At 43.4% G+C, this 19,792-nt stretch overlaps 1 protein-coding gene across 1 annotated transcript in view; it reads right to left on the bottom strand.

Annotated features, from left to right (window-relative positions):
* Window positions 1-17,792, bottom strand: part of matn4 (matrilin 4) — a gene marked incomplete at its 3' end in the record, with an annotated part of 48,235 nt that extends 30,443 nt beyond the window's left edge. Inside the window, exons 1-6 of the mRNA XM_080727281.1 lie at window positions 17,663-17,792; window positions 12,484-12,652; window positions 9,295-9,473; window positions 6,634-6,792; window positions 4,547-4,778; window positions 1,954-2,076 (exon numbers count right to left, since the gene is read on the bottom strand). Of these exons, the coding sequence (XP_080583407.1) occupies window positions 1,954-2,076; window positions 4,547-4,778; window positions 6,634-6,792; window positions 9,295-9,473; window positions 12,484-12,586 (796 nt within the window). The 5' untranslated portion in view covers window positions 12,587-12,652; window positions 17,663-17,792. The remainder of the gene's footprint in view (window positions 1-1,953; window positions 2,077-4,546; window positions 4,779-6,633; window positions 6,793-9,294; window positions 9,474-12,483; window positions 12,653-17,662) is intronic.
* Between the last annotated feature and the right edge of the window lie 2,000 nt (window positions 17,793-19,792).

Genomic DNA, 19,792 nt, shown 5'->3' with positions numbered 1-19,792 from the left:
ACCTCGTTTCAAGCCGTCTTTGTCAATATGTATACCTTGCATGTTGATACCTCGATATCGATACATTTTCAATATATTGCCCAGCCTTATTACCGAGATACATCCGCCGTTTGTAGGTGCTTACGAAAGCTACAACAGCTACAAAGATACTGAAAAAGTTGACCTGGTTTCAACTTCTGGTACAAAACTACAAATATCCTGGGCATTGATTTGTATCTGCCAGTGTGAACGCAGTATTAGAGTCGCACAGGGACGTGCTGGCCATTGGGAAAAGCGGGACAACTCCCGAACGGCCGGTTCATTCCTGGCCGGTCCAGGCCGGCCATTAGGAAAAAATTAAAAATAAAATGTCGGCCTTCGTTCCATTTTGGGGGCTGTGCGACCAACAAAGTAAATCGTCACTGTCGGGCAGAAACCTTGTATCTCCAAGTTTCAAATGTATACATCTTTTCACAAAGCAAAGCCCTGCTTCATCATACAAGGCTGTTGCATAAAAGTAGTGAAAACAGCAGATCTACAAGCACACAACGCCTCACACCGCGAGGCGTTGTGTGCTTGTAGATCGGCTGTTTTCACTACTTTAAATCATTTTTAAAATGATAAATACAAAACAAATGGTTTTGGACATATAAGGTTTCCACCCGACAAATATAACAAAAAAAATAAATAAAACATGAGGGCCTCTCCAACTCTTTTTCCCGGGCTGAATCAGGGGCCCAGCACGTCCCTGGAGTCACATACTCTCTCAGAGTTACAAATAGATAAATGGACACTGAGGATGTGGGGTTTAAAAACAACTCAGGGGGAGCGTTGTTTTGTATTCTGTTAAATGCAAACGCAAAGTTTGGGAAAAATGACATTTTTTTCCAACAATTGTGAATTTCTGTCACAAACAAAGCTGTCGCTGAAAGCATTAGGGCAGCGTGGAGTACTTTGGAGCATGAGGTTAAAGCCAAGCACGATGAGCAAAGAATCAAACGCACTAAGTGTGTGCGCAAAGACAAAAGAATGCATGTGAATGTGGTGATGATGATGATTGTGTGTGTGCGTGCGTGTGTGCATGCGACTAACTTGAGCAGGTCTTCATGTCTTGGTTGAGTAAGTAGCCTTTGTTGCAGTCACAGGTAAACGCACCAGGCGAGCTGATGCAGATTTGGTCACAGTTATGCTTTCCTTGAGCACACAGGTCGATGGCTGCAACACACATGCGGAAAATGTCAATATAAGTTTGTAGATCTGCTATTTTATCAATAGTTAAAGCATTAAATAATTCAAGGCGTAAATGGGAACTCTCTTGCGCGGCTCCCCATCCCCTATGCCTAAACTTATGGAAACAGGGACCTTCTGTTTCCAAGGTGGCCTCTCATACCCATTCAGCTATGACCACCACAACACTTATTTCACTATTACCTTTTTCTGTAGTGTTAATGGAATGAATTGACAAGTAGCCTAATAATAATCTGTGTGACTGATGTGTGATTGCGACCAAAGGTCGCAGTTTACTATGAGAAACGGCACATCATGTCCGTGCACATCATGTCCGGCACATCATGTCTATGGGTTTGCCGCTCTGACATCACGCTGGCTCTCACGCTCTGACATCACGCTCTGACATCTCTGTGATGTCAGGGGAACCAAATCCCTTTTATGCCCATATATGGAGATATGGAGATCCCTGTGATGCCAGGGGAACCAAATCCCCTTTATGCCCATATATGGATATCCCTGTGATGCCAGGGGAACCAAATCCCTTTTATGCCCATGTATGGATATCCCTGATGTCATCAATACTAAGCCCATATCTGTGAATATCTATGGGTACCAGAGGTCTCTATAAATGGGTAACTGGTCCGATATACATCACTGGCCAGACATGGCAAGCGACCGTGCCCGATTGTCGCCCTGAGGCGTCTTACTAGTTGTATTTGTAACACAGTGTGGTTGGTGTTATACCTGTGCAGGTCTTCTGGTCCTCATTGAGGGTGTATCCAGGCAGACAGAGGCAGTGGTACGAGCCTGGGGAACTCTCACAGATGTGCTCACAGCCGTGGTCTGACTCCAGACACAGGTCCACGCCTGGGCAGAAGACCACATCATCGCCATCATCATCATCATTACCAAAAGTCATTAAAGATCTCGACTCGCTACCCAAACTCAACACTAACCTAAATGAATGGCTGACATCAAAATACAATTGGGCTTAGTAGAACACCTTAGGAACGCCTTGGTGATCCATACTTACCTCCCCTTTTCCACTGTAAATATCTTTTATTTATTTATTTTCTTCTTTCTTTTATTTTTCTTTTTTATGACAGTTTTTTCCCCTTTTGCTATTGAAGATATCCTATGCATAGTACTGTGTTCTATCTGTCTGTCATTCAATGTCATATGAGATACATACATGTTTGTGACCATGACCCCAGATCGTAAAGTAGACAACTCATTTTGTTTCTCTTCAGCGGTCAGCATCAAACATTTGAAAATGATTATTTTCATGCTAGGGTGGTTATAGGCTTATTTTGACTATGAGACAAAACAAGCAAGCAACTTTGATACATAAACGGAATTGCACATCAAGGCAAGAAGAGTGTGTGTGTGTGTGTGTGTGTGTGTGTGTGTGTGTGTGTGTGTGTGTGTGTGTGTGTGTGTGTGTGTGTGTGTGTGGGCTTGCAATACTATCTTTGTGGGGACCTCATGTCCCCACAAAGATAGTACAATCGGAGGAAAAAACCTTGTGGGGACAAATTAATATGTCCCCACAAGGTGTTTAGGGGTTAGGTTAAGGGTTAGGGTTAGGGTTAGGGTTAGGGTTAAAAATGACTGTGTGTGTGTGTGTGTGTGTGTGTGTGTGTGTGTGTGTGTGTGTGTGTGTGTGTGTGTGTGTGCGTGCGTGCGTGCGTGCGTGCGTGCGTGCGTGCGTGCGTGCGTGCGTGCGTGCGTGCGTGCGTGCGTGCGTGCGTGCGAGAGAGAGAGAGAGAGAGAGAGAGAGAGAGAGAGAGAGAGAGAGAGAGAGAGGGATGGCATATGGCCATCGTGCAGGCTGATAAGTCCCTTTAATAACGTTTGTTTTTGTATTCCAACAAAAAGGATAAAGTTCAGATTACCACGAGGGCAACAGTCCAGTAATGAAAACAATAATATCAGTATTAGGAAGTATCAGCTCTTTAAATAGTTTACAGAGGCACGTTTGAGAAGGTATTACGTTCTATGAGGCTCAAGGGCCACGCTGCATATTTCTATTGTGTCTACAACACATGTGATGTGTTTAAGCTATTTAGGCCTAGAATTATTTAATTATTGCTTTAGCTATTGAAAAATAGCAGATCTACCGTACAAGCTCACATCTGCGAGCTTGTAGATCTGCTATTTTTGAAAAATCATGATTTGTGCCAGGACCCTGGCACAACATATTTTGAGATGGGGGTCCGTGGCCAAATTCCTGCAACTTTGGGGTTCCTTGACATGAAAAAGTTTGAGAACAGCTGATTTAGAGGAAGGATTTAGAAGTCGGGTCAAAGCTCGGGTCAAAGATATTCAAAGACTTGCACACGTTTTCACGATTCAAAAATAGTAGATCTACAAGCTTGCAGCGTTGTGAGCTTGTATTTTTCAATAGCTAAAGTATAAAATAATGGTTAAAGTGATTAAAATCTAACGTGACTCGGGTGCGTTCCAGGTCTTTGAAGGTTAATTACATGCAGGATATTAGGCCTACTGATGTAGCCTGTGGCACAGGCTGCAAATCCCACCTAGACGGTTCGGTTGGAGACTTAAATCCAGATGTATTCCTATTTTATGCTGGGTTTAGCAAAGCTGCGGTGGGGCGAGGTGTGTTGATTTTCTCTGGTTTCATACTGAGGGTTTACATAACTGTAATGGACATTATATGCTTAATATATGCCAGACACATAAGGAATCTAAAAGCTCACCACCACAGACATTTTCCGTGGAATAGCAGGCCATACTAGTGAGTCAAATCTAACTCAGCACTTCCCGTCTTAACCAAAGAAAGAGTCACAGTTCAATTTCCATATTTACAACAGAGCTTGTGATTCTGTATTGCCACTCTAGGCTGACTGTAAAGCCAACAAAACCATTGAACTGAACACAATACACAAATGCATTTCAAAGTGCTTTGCACGATGAGCCATGAGAAATAAAGTGTTGACTATGAGACTCAAAGCCACACTACCACAAAGGTAGAGTGCAGTAACTACGTTTTCGGACACACCGACTTATTTGTGTCGCCCAAAGGTCAAATTAGCCTTCATGATATTGGGGGAAGAACAATTGGCTCAAGAAAAGATGTACAATCAGTTTAATATCACTTAAATGCCTTTATCTCATTTGGCTGATCAGCTGTAACACTTTTAAACCCATTCTTTAGTGAAATTCTTGTACGTAGTTACTGCACTCTGCCTTTGTAGGGCAGTTAGTCAACATAGTTATGGGACTTGAACCCACACACAATATTACAATCTGGGACTCAAACCCCAAGAAGCTGGTTGTCTAAAACAATCTAAAACTTTTTAAAGAAAGGGCTTACCACAGAGCTTGTCCTGGAACTGCAGACCAAACTGGTGGATGAGATCAAAGCGCTCCACCAGGAAGACGTGGTCCTCGAAGGGCGGCGACGCCATGGCTCTCAGCGACGCCATGTCGGCTCGGGCCACGCCCACGGCGAAGATCTCGATGCCCTTCTCCCTGGCCTCGGCCGCCACCTCCGCCACGCGGTCCTGGGGGCGGCCGTCTGTCACGATGACCGCTACGTTGGGGATCTGCCGGCGGAGAGGACATCATCAGATAATAGGACATGATTAGAGAGCCAGCAGTATAAAGACCAGAGTCTTGACCCACTGAGCTAGAGTCAGGGGCGTCACTGGGGAAAGTGGGACTGAGTTACTAGGGCCCACGGTGGAGAGGCCTTAATTATATTATATACTTTAGCTATTGAAAAATAGCAGATCTACAAGCTCGAGCTTTTGTAACTCAAATTTTGCTTCTGGGGGGACCCTGGAACTAAATATTCTGAGATGGGGGTCCGTGGCCAAATACATTTGGTCCTTCACGTGAAAAGGTTTGAGCACCACTGACATAGAAACATAGGTTTGTCAAAAAACCTTACAAGGATTTAAAATAATTCAAAGACTTGCACAAAATGTTCACGATTTTCACTCGGTGCCGCGCTGTGAGCTTGTATATCTGCTATTTTTCAATAGATAACGCACAAAATAATGCATAATAATGCATTCCCAGTCAAAATGTGTTAAACCCCCTCCCCCTATGAAGAACATTCATGGGGGGCCCACAGTGAAGGGGACAAGTCCATATGATATCCTGGTAATGACGTCAAGATCATCCCCATACGGGCTGTGATCTGGACGAGTTCTGAACGTCACCGGAGTCACCGGAGGATGTTATCATCATAATAACGTCATCATGACGTCATTTGGCTTGAAGGGTTAAGATTAGTGCAAGTATCTCCCTAAAGCCATGCAGGGATTGCCTCTAGTTTGAGCCAGAGGAATGTGGTTCCTCATGCAGGAGACCCAGGTTCAAGTTTCAGGTATAGAATTTCAGATTGCAGATTTAAAGAGAGTTGGAGGCCAAATAATGTCAAAATAACCTCAAATCTTGATGACGAGAGTTTTGGAAGTACTTTATTATTATTGATGTGGATTAATGGTTCAGCCTAAACAAGCTTTCTTTCTCTGAGGGATAAATAATAAATGCATCAGCATTCTGGCAATTTATCATCCTGGATTAATGCTATTCCAAAGAGATTTTACGGCCAGTTATGTTCTCATTTTATGTGGGCTAAGTGCAAAAGCACTTCCTGGCAATTCGTGGTTTTGAGGTTTTGTCAGAGAGCTTTCAATCTCAGTGTATCGTTTTATTCTCTGGGAAGACCTTTTAGTTGGGCCTGTTTCCCTCTATGGGGTTAGAGACACTGGACGATGTATCACTCTGTGATGAAGATGTGTGAGACCTTCTATGATGAAGGCTTGGCTATGGCTGAAATACACCAACATCTCATGTGTTTTCACAGGTTGTAACTTTGAGTACCAGATTAATACGTCACATTCTAAAGCAATTCGTACCTCCTGATAATATCATTCATGTGTAAGGGTGTAAGTAGGGCTGTCACGATTATGACATTTTACATGACGATTAATTGCCACTCAAATAATTGCTGTTAACGATTTAATTGTGTCTTTGTCGTTGACAATTACATTTCTGCTTGGCTTTTAGGCTTTGTAGTTGCACATGGTAGATATGACACCGTAACGTAAATATACAAAGAAATCACTGACATATTTGACAACTTTATACTTAAAAAAGAACATTGATAGTGGAAATAGCCGATCTACAAGCTCACAACGCGTCGCGATGCGACGCTTTGTGAGCTTGTAGATCTGCTATTTCCACTATTTTTTTTACTTTAAAAAAATATATATATGAAAATTTTTCAACATGGAAACGATTATGACGATTATGAAAAATAATCGCGATTATGTCAAATAATCGCGATTAGACGATTATTATGTAATAATTGTGACAGCCCTAGGTGTAAGGCTTTTAATCCCTGTGGGACCCAGTCAAAGAATGATGTCGTGGTTAAAGTGAGTTTACCTTGGGCCTGTCTCCCTCCTCAGCAGTGAAGGCAAAGTTCATGGCGTATTTGATGGCCAGGCCGGTCATGGTGCCCTGGGCCAGGGGGATGATCTCGTTGATGCCCTTCACCATGTCCTCCAGCTTGTTGTGGGCCTTCAAGGAGAACTCATTGAGGACCTGATGGAGAAAGAAGAGTTATCATCACACACCACTTAACTGTACTGAATGAGTCCTCTCACCAAGTGAAGACAGTGGACAAGAGGAGGGGAGAGGATTTTAATGAAAGAGAATTCATTGTCCACTTGAACAGGAGAGGCTTATTAAAGAGAAAGACATTGTCATAACAAGGCCACAATATAGGTGTGCCATTTTCTGTCCCTCAGAAAAAACTTTATTACATCTATATAACAATTTGAAACTGACCGAACGGTGCATTCGACATACAGACGACCCAAAGCAGTCCAATTGGCTAGGACTGATCACGTGGCACACGGAGTTCTTAACCGGAAGTGCGTCCGGCGGTCAAATATGTCCGACCGGAAACGTGCGCTGCGGCACAATAGTTCCGCCACAATAGTTCCCCCCCCAAAAAAAATGTTTTTTATTGATTTTTTTAACTTTTTTTAACTTTTTTTTTTTTAATTTTTTTTTATTGATTTTTTACTTTTTTTTTCAAAAAACTTTTTTTTTTTGAAAAAAAAAACATTTTTAGTAAAGAAGCGGGCGTGGACTCTAGATGTGAGCGGCCCGAAGGGCCGCGAACCTCTAGTTTTATACATTTGAATTAAAAAAAAAACTAAAAAAGACTAAGAACAATAATGTTTTACTTTTTTTATTGTATTGTTTCAATAAATCAAGCAAAAAAAAGAAGAAATACTAAACAGCAAGTTTCTTCTTCGGATCTCAGATAAAAGACATTGAGGAAATGATTTACCATATTTAATTGTTTGTATTTTTTCAGTTTAGTGTTGTAAAATGTTAATTATATTATAGTCCTTGTAGTGTTTTATATAATTGTATTAACCATTGCCTGTTCTGTGTTGTTTTGTTTGTCTGAGATCAAGGACCACAATAGGAAAGTGTGTTATTAAATAGGAGATGTGTTGTGTGCTAGCGCGGTAAAGGTTCCACTGCGCACTAGTCAGTGATTCTCCCGTGAGGATATTGCAAGCAGGCTCCCAAATAATTGGTAAAACATTAAAAAGATATATATAACATGAATGTTTTAAAAAAAATAAAACATGTACAAAATATATACTATGCTGTTTTCATTGATCTATGATTGATGAGAGTTTGGGAATTATTATGTGACCATTATAATATATTATTATAATAATATCAAACATATAATTTTCCAAATGTCTGTCTGAGTGAGTGTCTGTCTGAGTGAGTATCTGTCTGTCACAGCGTTTCTCCTTAGTGGCTGGAGCAATTGATCTGAAATCGCATCACCATTAGCATATGAACACACCTGACATAACTGTGAAGCCCGTTTGTCACTTTCACAAATCATATGCTGTACCGGTATATTAGCATTTTTATGGTGTATCTATATCTATTCTGCATCTAGCATGAGGCATATCTATTCTGCATCTAGCATGAGGCAACATGTTTAACCAGCTCTGTGTGTGTGTGTGTGTGTGTGTGTGTGTGTGTGTGTGTGTGTGTGTGTGTGTGTGTGTGTGTGTGTGTGTGTGTGTGTGTGTGTGTATGCAGGCGGGTGGGCGGGCGGGCGTGCGCGGGGGGGGGGGGAGGGTTGTCTGGCCCTGTTACAGATATTGTCCATCGGTACAGATCGGTACAGTATCTCTATAGCCATTAAACGAAACGGGTATTTCTTACATTGATGCTCCTTCATATTATCATGCAAGCACCAGTTAAAGTTACTTTCCATCCCTCATATACTGTGTGCACAGTGCACATCCCATAACCCACACACTGCACATCATTTCGGAGCTCATATCTTTGAACGGGTAAGGGCTAGTTATTATAAAGCTCTGAAAATGCATGCACCCCATCTGACCACGGACCAGTGGCGTCAGTTCAGAAAAAGCTAAGGTATGGCAACATGACTGGTGTCTTGAGGCGCGCGTGCAAGAGGCCAGTCATGTTGCCATACCTTAGCATAGCAACAGGCATGATACATGTTTTTTAAGAAGTGCATTTTATTATTTCCCCCCCCCCGTTTCTACGGTTTCTTGGGCTGAATATGGCAGCTTAGAATGGTTGTTCAAGTGCAGATAAACTTAGCATGTTAGTAAACGTGCCACAATTAACAATAATGCATTGCACCAGCTGACCCGCGGAACTTGGGAATATACCATTTTATCAAGATGGGGAGAATAAAAGTGTGGAGAATATAATTATAATACCTTGTTAAAGTGACCATTTTGTAAAATTTTGCATTTGTAGTTATTTTACTGTAATTTAACAACATAATATCTAGAACAGACAGACAAAGAGACATTCATGGATTTGTATTTAAAAGTAACTTTTATTTCCCCCCTGGACCCAGGGTATGGCAGCTGCATACCCCTGCCATACCCAATTGACGCCCCTGCCACGGACCACTTTCAAGATGTTCAAGTGGGCCCTGATCCAGAAAAGGTTGAGAATCTTTTCTGGAAGTCACTGTGCTGAGTTGAATGAAAGAGGAGAGGAGAGGAGAACGCTGCTCACCTGGCTAGAGTACTGAACCACGCCCACTCTGGTGGCGGCCAGGCCGATGTCCAGGGTGGCCAGGATGTCGATCATGAACTTCCTCATGGTCTCGAACTCGTGCGGCCGGACGCTGCGAGAGCTGTCGATGATGAAGACCAGGTCCACCGGGCCGGACTTACACTTCTGCTCAGCCGGAGCTGAGAGGGAGCGGAGACACACAAACACTCGTTTTGGTAACCTGGGTGGGGTGATGGTAACAAGACATAGCCCCACTAGAGACCTTTTCAGGCCGCGACCCCCAAAATAATCATATTTTAACTGCGGACCCCCCACCCTGACGAGCACTAAGAGTTGAGGAATTACATTTTCTATAACACTCTTCTACTGTGAAAATAGCAGATCTATCATTTTAAAAAATGAATTAAAGTAGTGAAAACAGCAGATCTACAAGCACCCCATGCCTCGCGGTGCGAGGCGTTGTGTGCTTTGTAGATCTGCTGTTTTCACTACTTTTGTGCAACCGCCTTGTATGATGAAGCAGGGCTTTACTTTACGAAAGAACGTACACATTTGAAACTCGGCGATATGAGGTTTCCGCTCGACAACGGCGATATGTTTAATCGAGTAATTGCACTATAGTTCGGTGGTTCTCAAACATTTTTTGTTCAAGAACTCAGAGTTACAGACCTGTAAGGGTCCTTTTAGAACCCTGAGGGTCCCTGGACTCCACTTTGAGAACCGCTGCACTAGTGATTGTACAGTAATAAAGAGAATGATCAAATGTCTGTGCAAGTGTTTCATATTCTCTTATTTTATCGGCTTGAAAATGTAATACTTCTTTCATTTCTTTTATTTTCATTAGAGTGGAATCATGACGTAGCAGACCAACATTGTCATATCATCAAACACAGTATCGCTTTCACATTGTTATTTATTAACCACTAAACCCGCGTTCGACCTCTGAAATCAGTAGCTTCTGTAGCTTCTGTACTGTTTTAGTCATTAAAGCTCTCGACATCGTCTGTGAATTTACTTGCCACTGTAACCTCATCTCTGAACAAACCCAGTAGCCGTGGATTAGGGATGAAGTGAGTCTGTATTTGTGGTGGCAGCTTTTGCTGTATTTATGTGTGTCCAAAATGCCGGGGCGTCACAAGGGGGGGAAAAGTGGGACTGAGTTACTAGGGCCCAAGGTGGAGGAGCCTTAATTATTTTATACTTTAGCTATTGAAAAATAGCAGATCTACAAGCTCGCAGAGTGCCGCTCTGCTATTTTTTAAAAGTCGTGAAAATGTATGCAAATCTTGCATACATTGTGTATTTTTTTCTTCTGAGGGGTCCCTGGAACTAAATATTTTAAGATGGGGGTCCATGGTCAAATACATATCATTTTGGGGGTCCTTCACATGAAAGAGTTTGAGCACCACTGACATAGAAAAATAGGGTTTTCAAAAAACCTTAGAAGGATTTGAAATATTCAAATACTTTATTAATATTTCAAAAATAGCTGATCTACTGTACAAGCTCACGCTGTGCCACGCTGTGAGCTTGTATATCTGCTATTTTTCAATAGTTAAAGCACAAAATAAATCCAGTGAATCCTTGTACCCAGGGCCCAGAATTTGGTGTGACACCCCTGCCAAAATGTCTTCAGTGGAGTTGGACACAATGTGAAATCCATATTAGGAAAGACAAACTAAAAAAGAGAGAAACAAAGAAAGAAAGACTATCCATTCACAAGGCCAATAAGACGGGCCTGCATGGGGTAAATACTGTCAGGCCTAAAGCCCTCTGAAGTAAATTATAAAGTACTGCACAAAGTATTTTCAAAGAATGTTTGATTCCTGTATTTGTTTTCAGAGCTGTCAGACATGCATCAATCAAGCAAATCCCAGAGCTGCTATTACACCTGAGAACCAGGTGAAAACGAGCTGCATCTTCTAATCTACACTATTCTCCTCTGTCCTCTCATTCAATCTTTATGTAATCGTTTTAAGAAGAGAGTAAACATGTTTGTCTGTTTTTCATTCTTGTTTCCGTTTGGTATGTCTTTAATTTGTTTTATTTCAGTTTGTACAAATATTTTAATACTTTTCTGTCACACATTTATGTGAAAACCCAATACAAATTTTGATTATAAAAAAAAGAAGAGAGTAAACATTAGTCAAGTCAAGTAATGGAAGCTTTTCTGGGTTGCATGCTGCGCTGAATGGAAAGCGGCTACCACTTTTCTGTCATAATCTTGAAGCGTCCAGGAGGGATCAGAGAATTCAGTCTAAAGTCATATCAGGCTGCAGGAGATTGCAACACTAAAATCTGTCTTACAGTATCTAAATCAGTCCTTGCATGAGCTCCAGGAGAGTTAAAAATGGACAAGAGTTCCAAAATGCAACAAAGAAGTCATACATTATGCTGACCTTCTGATTAGGATTATACAGATGTATGTACAGTATCTCCATCAGTCAGGACTCTTCTGAAAACTCACCTCTTCAGACTCCACCTTGTCCCCTAACACTTTGCATCTACACTTGATGAATTACAGTATGTCCATTGTGTATTGACAGATTCTTATGTTATTTAAACAGATGCTAGGTTTGATGTCTACGTGTTACCCTGGTAACTATTTAGCATGTGGTTACTAACACTTTAATTACTCAACCACATACATTATTGTTGGGTGGCCTTGCATTTTGAAAGTCACTCTGTCTGTATAAGAGTGTCTACTGCCTACATTTAAATCAGGGGTGTCCAAACTTTTTTCAAAGGGGGCCACATTAGAAAATATTAAAACACCCAAGGGCCGACTACATCTTATGACATAATGTACCTTTGGACCATAACAAGGTCGCATACAGTACATACGGTAAGCATCGTATTTAAACAATTTTATTTAACGTTCATCATCAATATTTAATATCAATGGTCTTTTGTCCGGTGTGTATTACCAAATGTAACCAGACATAAGAAATACATACAATAGACTTTCTTTGACCCCCTTTCTGGGGACAAGGAATCCCAACAAATTATACTCTTGGAAAATATTCTTGTTTGATGGCAAAATACAATTTAGGAATGAAGCCGCGGAAAAGTGGAATATCCCTTTAAATTGTATTTTTGATGAATGACAACAATTGGTAGTGAAAAGAAAGAAGAAAAACATGGCAAATTATATTAGTCTCTCCTCTGTTACAGTGTTGTGGGGCTGACCTGCTTTTACTGCTTTCGCTGCTTTGACTGCTTTCTTTGGCATGGCGTTGGCGACGGCCACCAGGACCACCAGCACGGACACACACACTATGAGACGCCTCATCTTGGTCCTGATGATGATGGGGACGGGCTGCACCGGACGGGACGGACACTGAACTGCACCGGATCACTGTGAGGGGAAAAGATTGATCATTTTTTTAAATTATTATTATTATTTTAAGACCACTTTATTAAAACCCTTTTTACAGTACAAGAACAATCATGACAATCAAATGATTCTATTCAACCACAGAACTCTTTTTTTTTAACCCATTCAGGCCGGGCCCATTCAACACATTTTAGTGTAGTACAGTGCATGTACAGTATGTAGCAACATATTTATTTTTGAAATGTTTTAATAATATTTCAAAGTTATTTATACGTTTTTCAGAAAACTTCGGTCAGGCCTAAGCAACCTGTAAAGTGCCGTCGTTACTGAAGTGACAGTATAGTGCGTCGCCTACACACCACACTTCAAACCCCTCAATGTCTTCCACCAGGCTGTAATAGGCATGCATGTTCTATTTTAATGCGAGCTATGCCCTTCAACAAGGTATGAACTGATCCCAACCCCTGGACCTGATTTCTCCTGGTCTTCCAGATGGACAACTTAACAGTCCCATACAACATAGTAGAGAGAGAGAGAGAGAGAGAGAGAGAGAGAGAGAGAGAGAGAGAGAGGGTGGAGAAGTGTAAATATAGGAGAGATGCATGGACGAGGGAGAGAGTAAGGGATACAAGAGGAGAGACACATTAATGTTGTGTATGTAAAGAGAGTGATATACTGTAGCAATGGGAGCAAATACATTCAAATTGTTGTTTTGGTAGCTTTTCAGCGTGGTTCTAAAAATCATGTCTACCATGTGTTGTGTACCCAGCAGGAATCAAACTTTAGCCCTGGATGCAAACAGTTTGTTCTCAATGATGCATGTGTGTGTGTGTGTGTGTGTGTGTGTGTGTGTGTGTGTGTGTGTGTGTGTGTGTGTGTGTGTGTGTGTGTGTGTGTGATGATAACAGTAGCAGTGGGATTGCAGTATACACTGCATTCCAGGCCAGCCCCGTCGTAAAACATTTAAGTTTCCTGACACCTGGCTGGAAAACACTAGAACACGCACACGCACACACGCACACACACGCACACACACACATATGCATTGCACACACATATGCACACACATATATGCACACACACATATGCACACGCACACGCGCACGCACGCACGCACACACACACACACACACACACACACACACACACACACACACACACACACACACACACACACACACACACACACACACACGCTTACACCTGCAAACATGCAAAACATGCACTCAGTACATGCATGCACCTATAAATACACAAACACACATACAGTACTGTACAGTCGAGTAGATGGATTCACCACGCACACACTCACACACGCACGCACTCGCTCGCTCGCTCGCACGCACGCACGCACGCACGCACGCACGCACACACACACACACACACACACACACACACACACACACACACACACACACACACAGTAATATCCCACATAGCAGCATGCTCCCTGTAGGCTGTGCGGTTCAAACAACAGGATAATGATCAGGTCTGTCTGGGTAAGTCCAGGCCAGGGCACACTGTCAATTCAAACAGGCAGCATGAAAAGACACCTCTCTTCTCTAGCTGGGGTCCTCAGAGAGAGCGCGGCTGTAACTGCAGGCCTTTATCAGTGTCTGCCTCTGACTGGGGAGACATGGAGCCAGACACTGCAGTCAGTCACTGGCCGGCAGGCACGTGCACACATAGAGAAGGGGGCTTGAGCCCCTGCCCTTTTATCCATCTGTAAAACGTGCCCTCTCCAGACCATGAATGCAGTTTTTACTATTGTGAACGAAATGCAAATGCCCCCTCTCCCCTTCATGCCTAAAGGCAGCATTTAAGGCAGCATTTAAGATAACTTGCCCGTGCACAGCCGCGGGTCCGCCGCCTCGCCTGCCGCGCCGATACACCACTGTTCTATTTTTCCAGCATTGCCGCGCGGTGAACATGTTCTTCCATGGTTCTCCCCACCGGGGGAAATGGATGTGCTGTGTGGCAGCACGCCGCATCCAGTTGGGGTTACCGCACGGCACTTCACGTGCGTCAATACCGCGACGCGACGCTGCGCAGCCGCCCGCGTCCAGTGTGTGCTCCCCTTCAGATGAAAGGTTTGGTGGTCGGAGACCGTATGGACAGGCCTTTAAGTTAAGGCAAAAGAGCTGGTACTTAAGACTATCAAAATACAGCCCTCTGTGTAGAAATCCATGTCATTACGCCACATCTCCAGTATTGACTTGATTATGCTTAGTTCAGTATGGTATCACGCACCGAAAATAGCCGACCTCCAAGATCACAACTCGTCACGGCACATTGTGAGCTTGGAGGTCTGCTATTTTTGATATTTCTACCAAAAGGCCATTTTAGAAATGCCAGCCCCTGCCTCTCTAACATTCTCTGCACGGCCCTGCTGGCCGGGCTCTGAGCAATGAGTCAATAGTAGGAGAAATACAATGCTTCTGTTCTCTGCTCGGTCCCAGGGTCTGGAGGACTTGGATCCCTGCGGCTCTCCCACCCACATGCTTTCTCCCAGCTTTCTTGCTTCTGTCTCTCGTCTCTTTCTCATGTGAACTGCAGAATCTGTTGGGTCCATTTGTCAGTTAATAGGCCCTATTTTATATATGTCAGTGTACCGCGGTGTCGTGAAAATAGCCGATCTACGAGCTCACAACACAGGTTACACCGAACCCCCTCATCCCCTTATCCCTACAACCCTTCCAACCTTCATCCTTACATTGCCTCATCTTTAAACCCCAAACCCACTTCACTACAGCCTAGGGGAGGGCGATATGGTGATAAATATCGTGGAGACGATATAATGTCTCCACGATACTCATACTTTTCATGAGATATCGTATAATATCGTGATACAATGAGGGAGCCTTATTTTAAAAAATCCTGTTGAATTGTTAATACAGCAGATTAATTGCAGAATTCAATTTAAACCTGCATTTTGGTCTAAATCAGTAGTTCTCAAACTTTACAATGGCAAGGTCTCCCTCTTAACTCTGACAGTGAACAAATGAAACCAAATGGACCCGTAAGGGTCCATTTGGTTTCATTTGAACACTGTCAGAGTTACATACTTGCAAGGGTCAATTTAGACCTGTGATCGTGATAAGATTGTGTATCGTGATAGAGCTTGGAAAGATATTGTGATATTGTATTTTTCCATATCGCCCACCCCTATTACACCCTATTTCATGCCTACCTTCTTCCCCCATCTCTTCCCTCCATCCCACATCCCACATTCCCCCATTCCTCCATTCCTCCATCACTTCATCCCCTCTGCCCCCCCCCCTCCCTTTGTTTTACTCCCATGCTCATCCAATTCATTTTCATTAATACAAGCTAAATGGATTGATTGTGGGAAGGTGTGGTCTTTCTTTACTACTGAAAAAGCGTTTGCACATGTTTTAACATTTTAAAAACATGTTTTAACATTTGGGGTTGACATAAATATGCAAATATAAGCTTACGGCCAAACAGCCAAAAGCCATTTATAAATCGATAATAAATTACCTGGAAATAAATTACCTGGAAATAAATCTTATTTCCAGGTAACCCTAGTGGCGAGTTTACAAGAACTCTTGGGTAAAAACCTGAACCATGGCTTTTAATGGAATGTAGAGAACTGAGGGAACGAGTACGGGGGTGTTGAGGGGGTGAGACAGTCTGATGTCTGGAGAGTAGGGGTGTAACGATACATTTACTAGCGATACGATACGCATCACGATACATGGTTAACGTAAACACTGTGATTAGCAAATACATGGACATTATATTTCAACACATATGGACAAACCTGCACCTTGACATGAACACAGAGATTACACACATTTAGGCCTATCGATAGACCAAGAGTAGCTATATGAAATGGACCCCTCTTTTTCATTTTCCCTCCCTGTGAGCTTGTAGATCTGCTACAGGTGGTATGTCCACTATTTTTGAAAATGTTTGAAAATATTAGAACATCTTTCAACATGGAAATGATTATGATGATTATGTCAAATAATTGCGATTATGTAGTTACAGGCCTAGCGAGCATGTGGACCTGGGTTCAAAATGTACGGTTCTTACATGGCAAAAACAGTTTTTTTCCCCGCTGTGAAATCTCGGGTCCGAGTAGGGAAGAATTCAACCAATGAGAGGGAAACAGGGATAGAGATAGCAGATAACAGAGAGACGACACTCACACACACACACACACACACACACACACACACACACACACACACACACACACACACACACACACACACACACACAAAGACAGGACTGTCCCATCTAACCTGGTGATAAAATGAACTGTCACCAAATCTCCCCCCCCCCCCCCCCCCCTCACACACACGCACGCACGCACGCACGCACGCACGCACGCACACACACACACACACACACACACACACACACACACACACACACACACACACACACACACACACACACACACACACACACACACACACAGGAGCGTCTATGTGTTAACAGCCAGCTCATAACGGAGTGAATCTGTGGTCTCATGAGCAGCTCCTCAGAGACCAAAACCTACTGGAGCCGCTGGCTGTTTGATTAACCTCCTGCACACGCTGGACCCTGGCCTGTGGGTGTGCGCGCGCGCGCGCGTGTGTGTGTGTGTGTGTGTGTGTGTGTGTGTGTGTGTGTGTGTGTGTGTGTGTGAGTGTGTGAGTGTGCTGTGAATGTGTGTGGCACAAAGAAGCCTTATAGTAAACCCCGTTCTCTCTCTCTCTCTCTCTCTCTCTCTCTCTCTCTCTCTCTCTCCCTCTCTCCCTCTCTCTCTTCTAAATGGCAGTTCCCCAGTTCCCCCAACTCCTTCCTGTCTCCGTCCAACTCCAGTCGTCCGTGACCAGCGACCACATGGCCTGCAACAATCCACCGCTACCCCAACCAACCTCAGCACACGCACGCACGCACGCACGCACGCACGCACGCACGCACGCACGCACGCACGCACGCACGCACGCACACACACACACACACACACACACACACACACACACACACACACACCGGACCCCCCAACATACATACCTCTCCATAGGTCGCATGCCAGCATATGTTCTATAATTAGCCATTAAAAGAAACATTCAGGTCCTCGTTAATGCTCTGTTGTTAACTGCTTATTGACTGCAGCTCTGTGGAGTGTAACCAGCTCATGTCCGGCTCGCGGGAGGCTCGGACTTTCCTGGCTTCCCATTCGGATCGCTGCAGAGCAAAGCAAACAATGTGTTCCTCGGTAATTGAAGAGTAAATATACACAAGCGAAATCCCATTTACCTCCTCACTGAGGTGGCATAATGGACGACTGTGGCTGTAGCTGCAGCGCCGACTGACTGTGGAAATAGCCTAAAACTTCCACACCAAGGGTCTTCAACAGGGGGCCCATGACCCCTAGGGGGTCCTCAGAGTTACTTCAGGGGGTCCTCCAAATTTTCGTGTGATAGAAACCTTTTTACTCATTTTTTATATTAACCACTTGAACCCTAGCATCCATATTCCGAGAACATTAGCCAAAAATAGCAGATCTACAAGCTCACAACGCCTCGCAGCTATTTTTGGCAAGAGGGCTTAGAGGGGGAAAAGAGCAGAGTGAAAGGTCAAGTTTATTAAGTATTGACGGTTCAAGTGGTTAAATATCTGAAAACACAAATTGACATGAATCCAAAATACAATGATGATTGTGCGGTCAAACGATGAAACTATATAGAATCTATGAAAAGGTTGTGGGAGTCCCTGCTTCATCTCTCTTTCAACTAAGGGGTCATTGGGCTGAAAACATTGAATACCTAAATATCTTATTATACCGTATCTTTTCTTTTTCTTTTTTTTTCTTTTTTTGTAAAAAAAAAGTAGCTACAATAAACTCATTGACTTTTAAACAAAAACAGTGACTGTTTCAACGTGGAACCGATGCAAATGGTGATCACGGTGCAGCGTCATGCCACATGCTGTACCGTTGAGTCCCACTAGAGCGCTAAATGCCACACAGTTCTGGCCTTGAAACAGTAAAAAGTGGGTAATAGCTGTTGGTGTTGGCGTGAAAGAGATATTTCTATAGCAATTTAAACAGTAGCTCCTTCAAGAAAATGTCTTCTCAAGTCCAGGAATGAAAAATAAACCGTACAATTTCCTGAAAATTCTATACTCCCCCCCCCCATCCTTGAAGAGTGGCTCTTAAGGGGGGTCAAAGGGATAAAAACAAAAACAGTAGTGACTTTCCAGGGGACGGCATGGCCTTGTACACTAAAGGTTGCTGACGCACGCTGAATGAAATGGTTTTACACAAGATATGGGTGTATTATTGAGGACTCACTGGCAGATGGGGAACAGGGCCTCCTGTATCCAGAACCAATATGATTTAAAGACAGCCATCCTTATTTCCCTGACCCTGCACATTTCTTTTAAACATCTTACTTGGCTTTGAGTTGTGACTCGTTACTTCCATTAACTTATCCATCCATCTAGCAACCTTCCATTGCACTGGCTCCAGTGCACTTATTTTTTATTTTGACCTTGGATAATGCACCATGCAGTCCACATCAATGTAGTGTGCCCGACTGCCCGAGTTACATAATGAGATCATTTTCATCTGTAGTCACCCATGGGAAGGTTGTTAAATTTGGTGGACTAGAATCAGGGCCGTTTTTAGCTATAGGCGGACTAGGCGGTCGCCTAGAGCGCCAGCCTAGAGGGGGCGCCAAGGGGGCGCCGAAATGGAGGGAGTGGACCCAAACCAGCCCAAAACCGACCCAAAACCGACTAAATTCACGACAAAACCCGCAAAAATCGCGCGCGCGGGAGTGGGGGGGCGCATTCGAGAGAGCTCGCCTAGAGCGCCGATTAGGCGCGCTACGGCCCTGACTAGAATTGTCGATACAATACAACAAAACTAGCGCAACCATCAGGCCGATTTTTACATGCGACCTGACAGTCGCTTATCTCCCGATTAGGGAGTCTTACTGGTCATACCCAGAAATTAAACGGGAACTAAGTGGCAAAAAACTACTTTCTGGCCTTGACAGCCCACATATCCAAACAGAAAGGTCCTATCTGATTGCATTAAACAAAGTTAATCTCACTTTGCCACTCACTTTGCCACTCAATTTGCCACTCAATATGCCATTCACTTTATGCATGTCGTGCATACCCACTATAGTGTGT

Source organism: Nannobrachium achirus, assembly GCF_963921795.1.
Source record: "Nannobrachium achirus genome assembly, chromosome: 6".
Classification (NCBI taxonomy): Eukaryota; Metazoa; Chordata; class Actinopteri; order Myctophiformes; family Myctophidae; genus Nannobrachium; species Nannobrachium achirus.
This window is presented reverse-complemented; position numbering and strand designations above follow the sequence as displayed.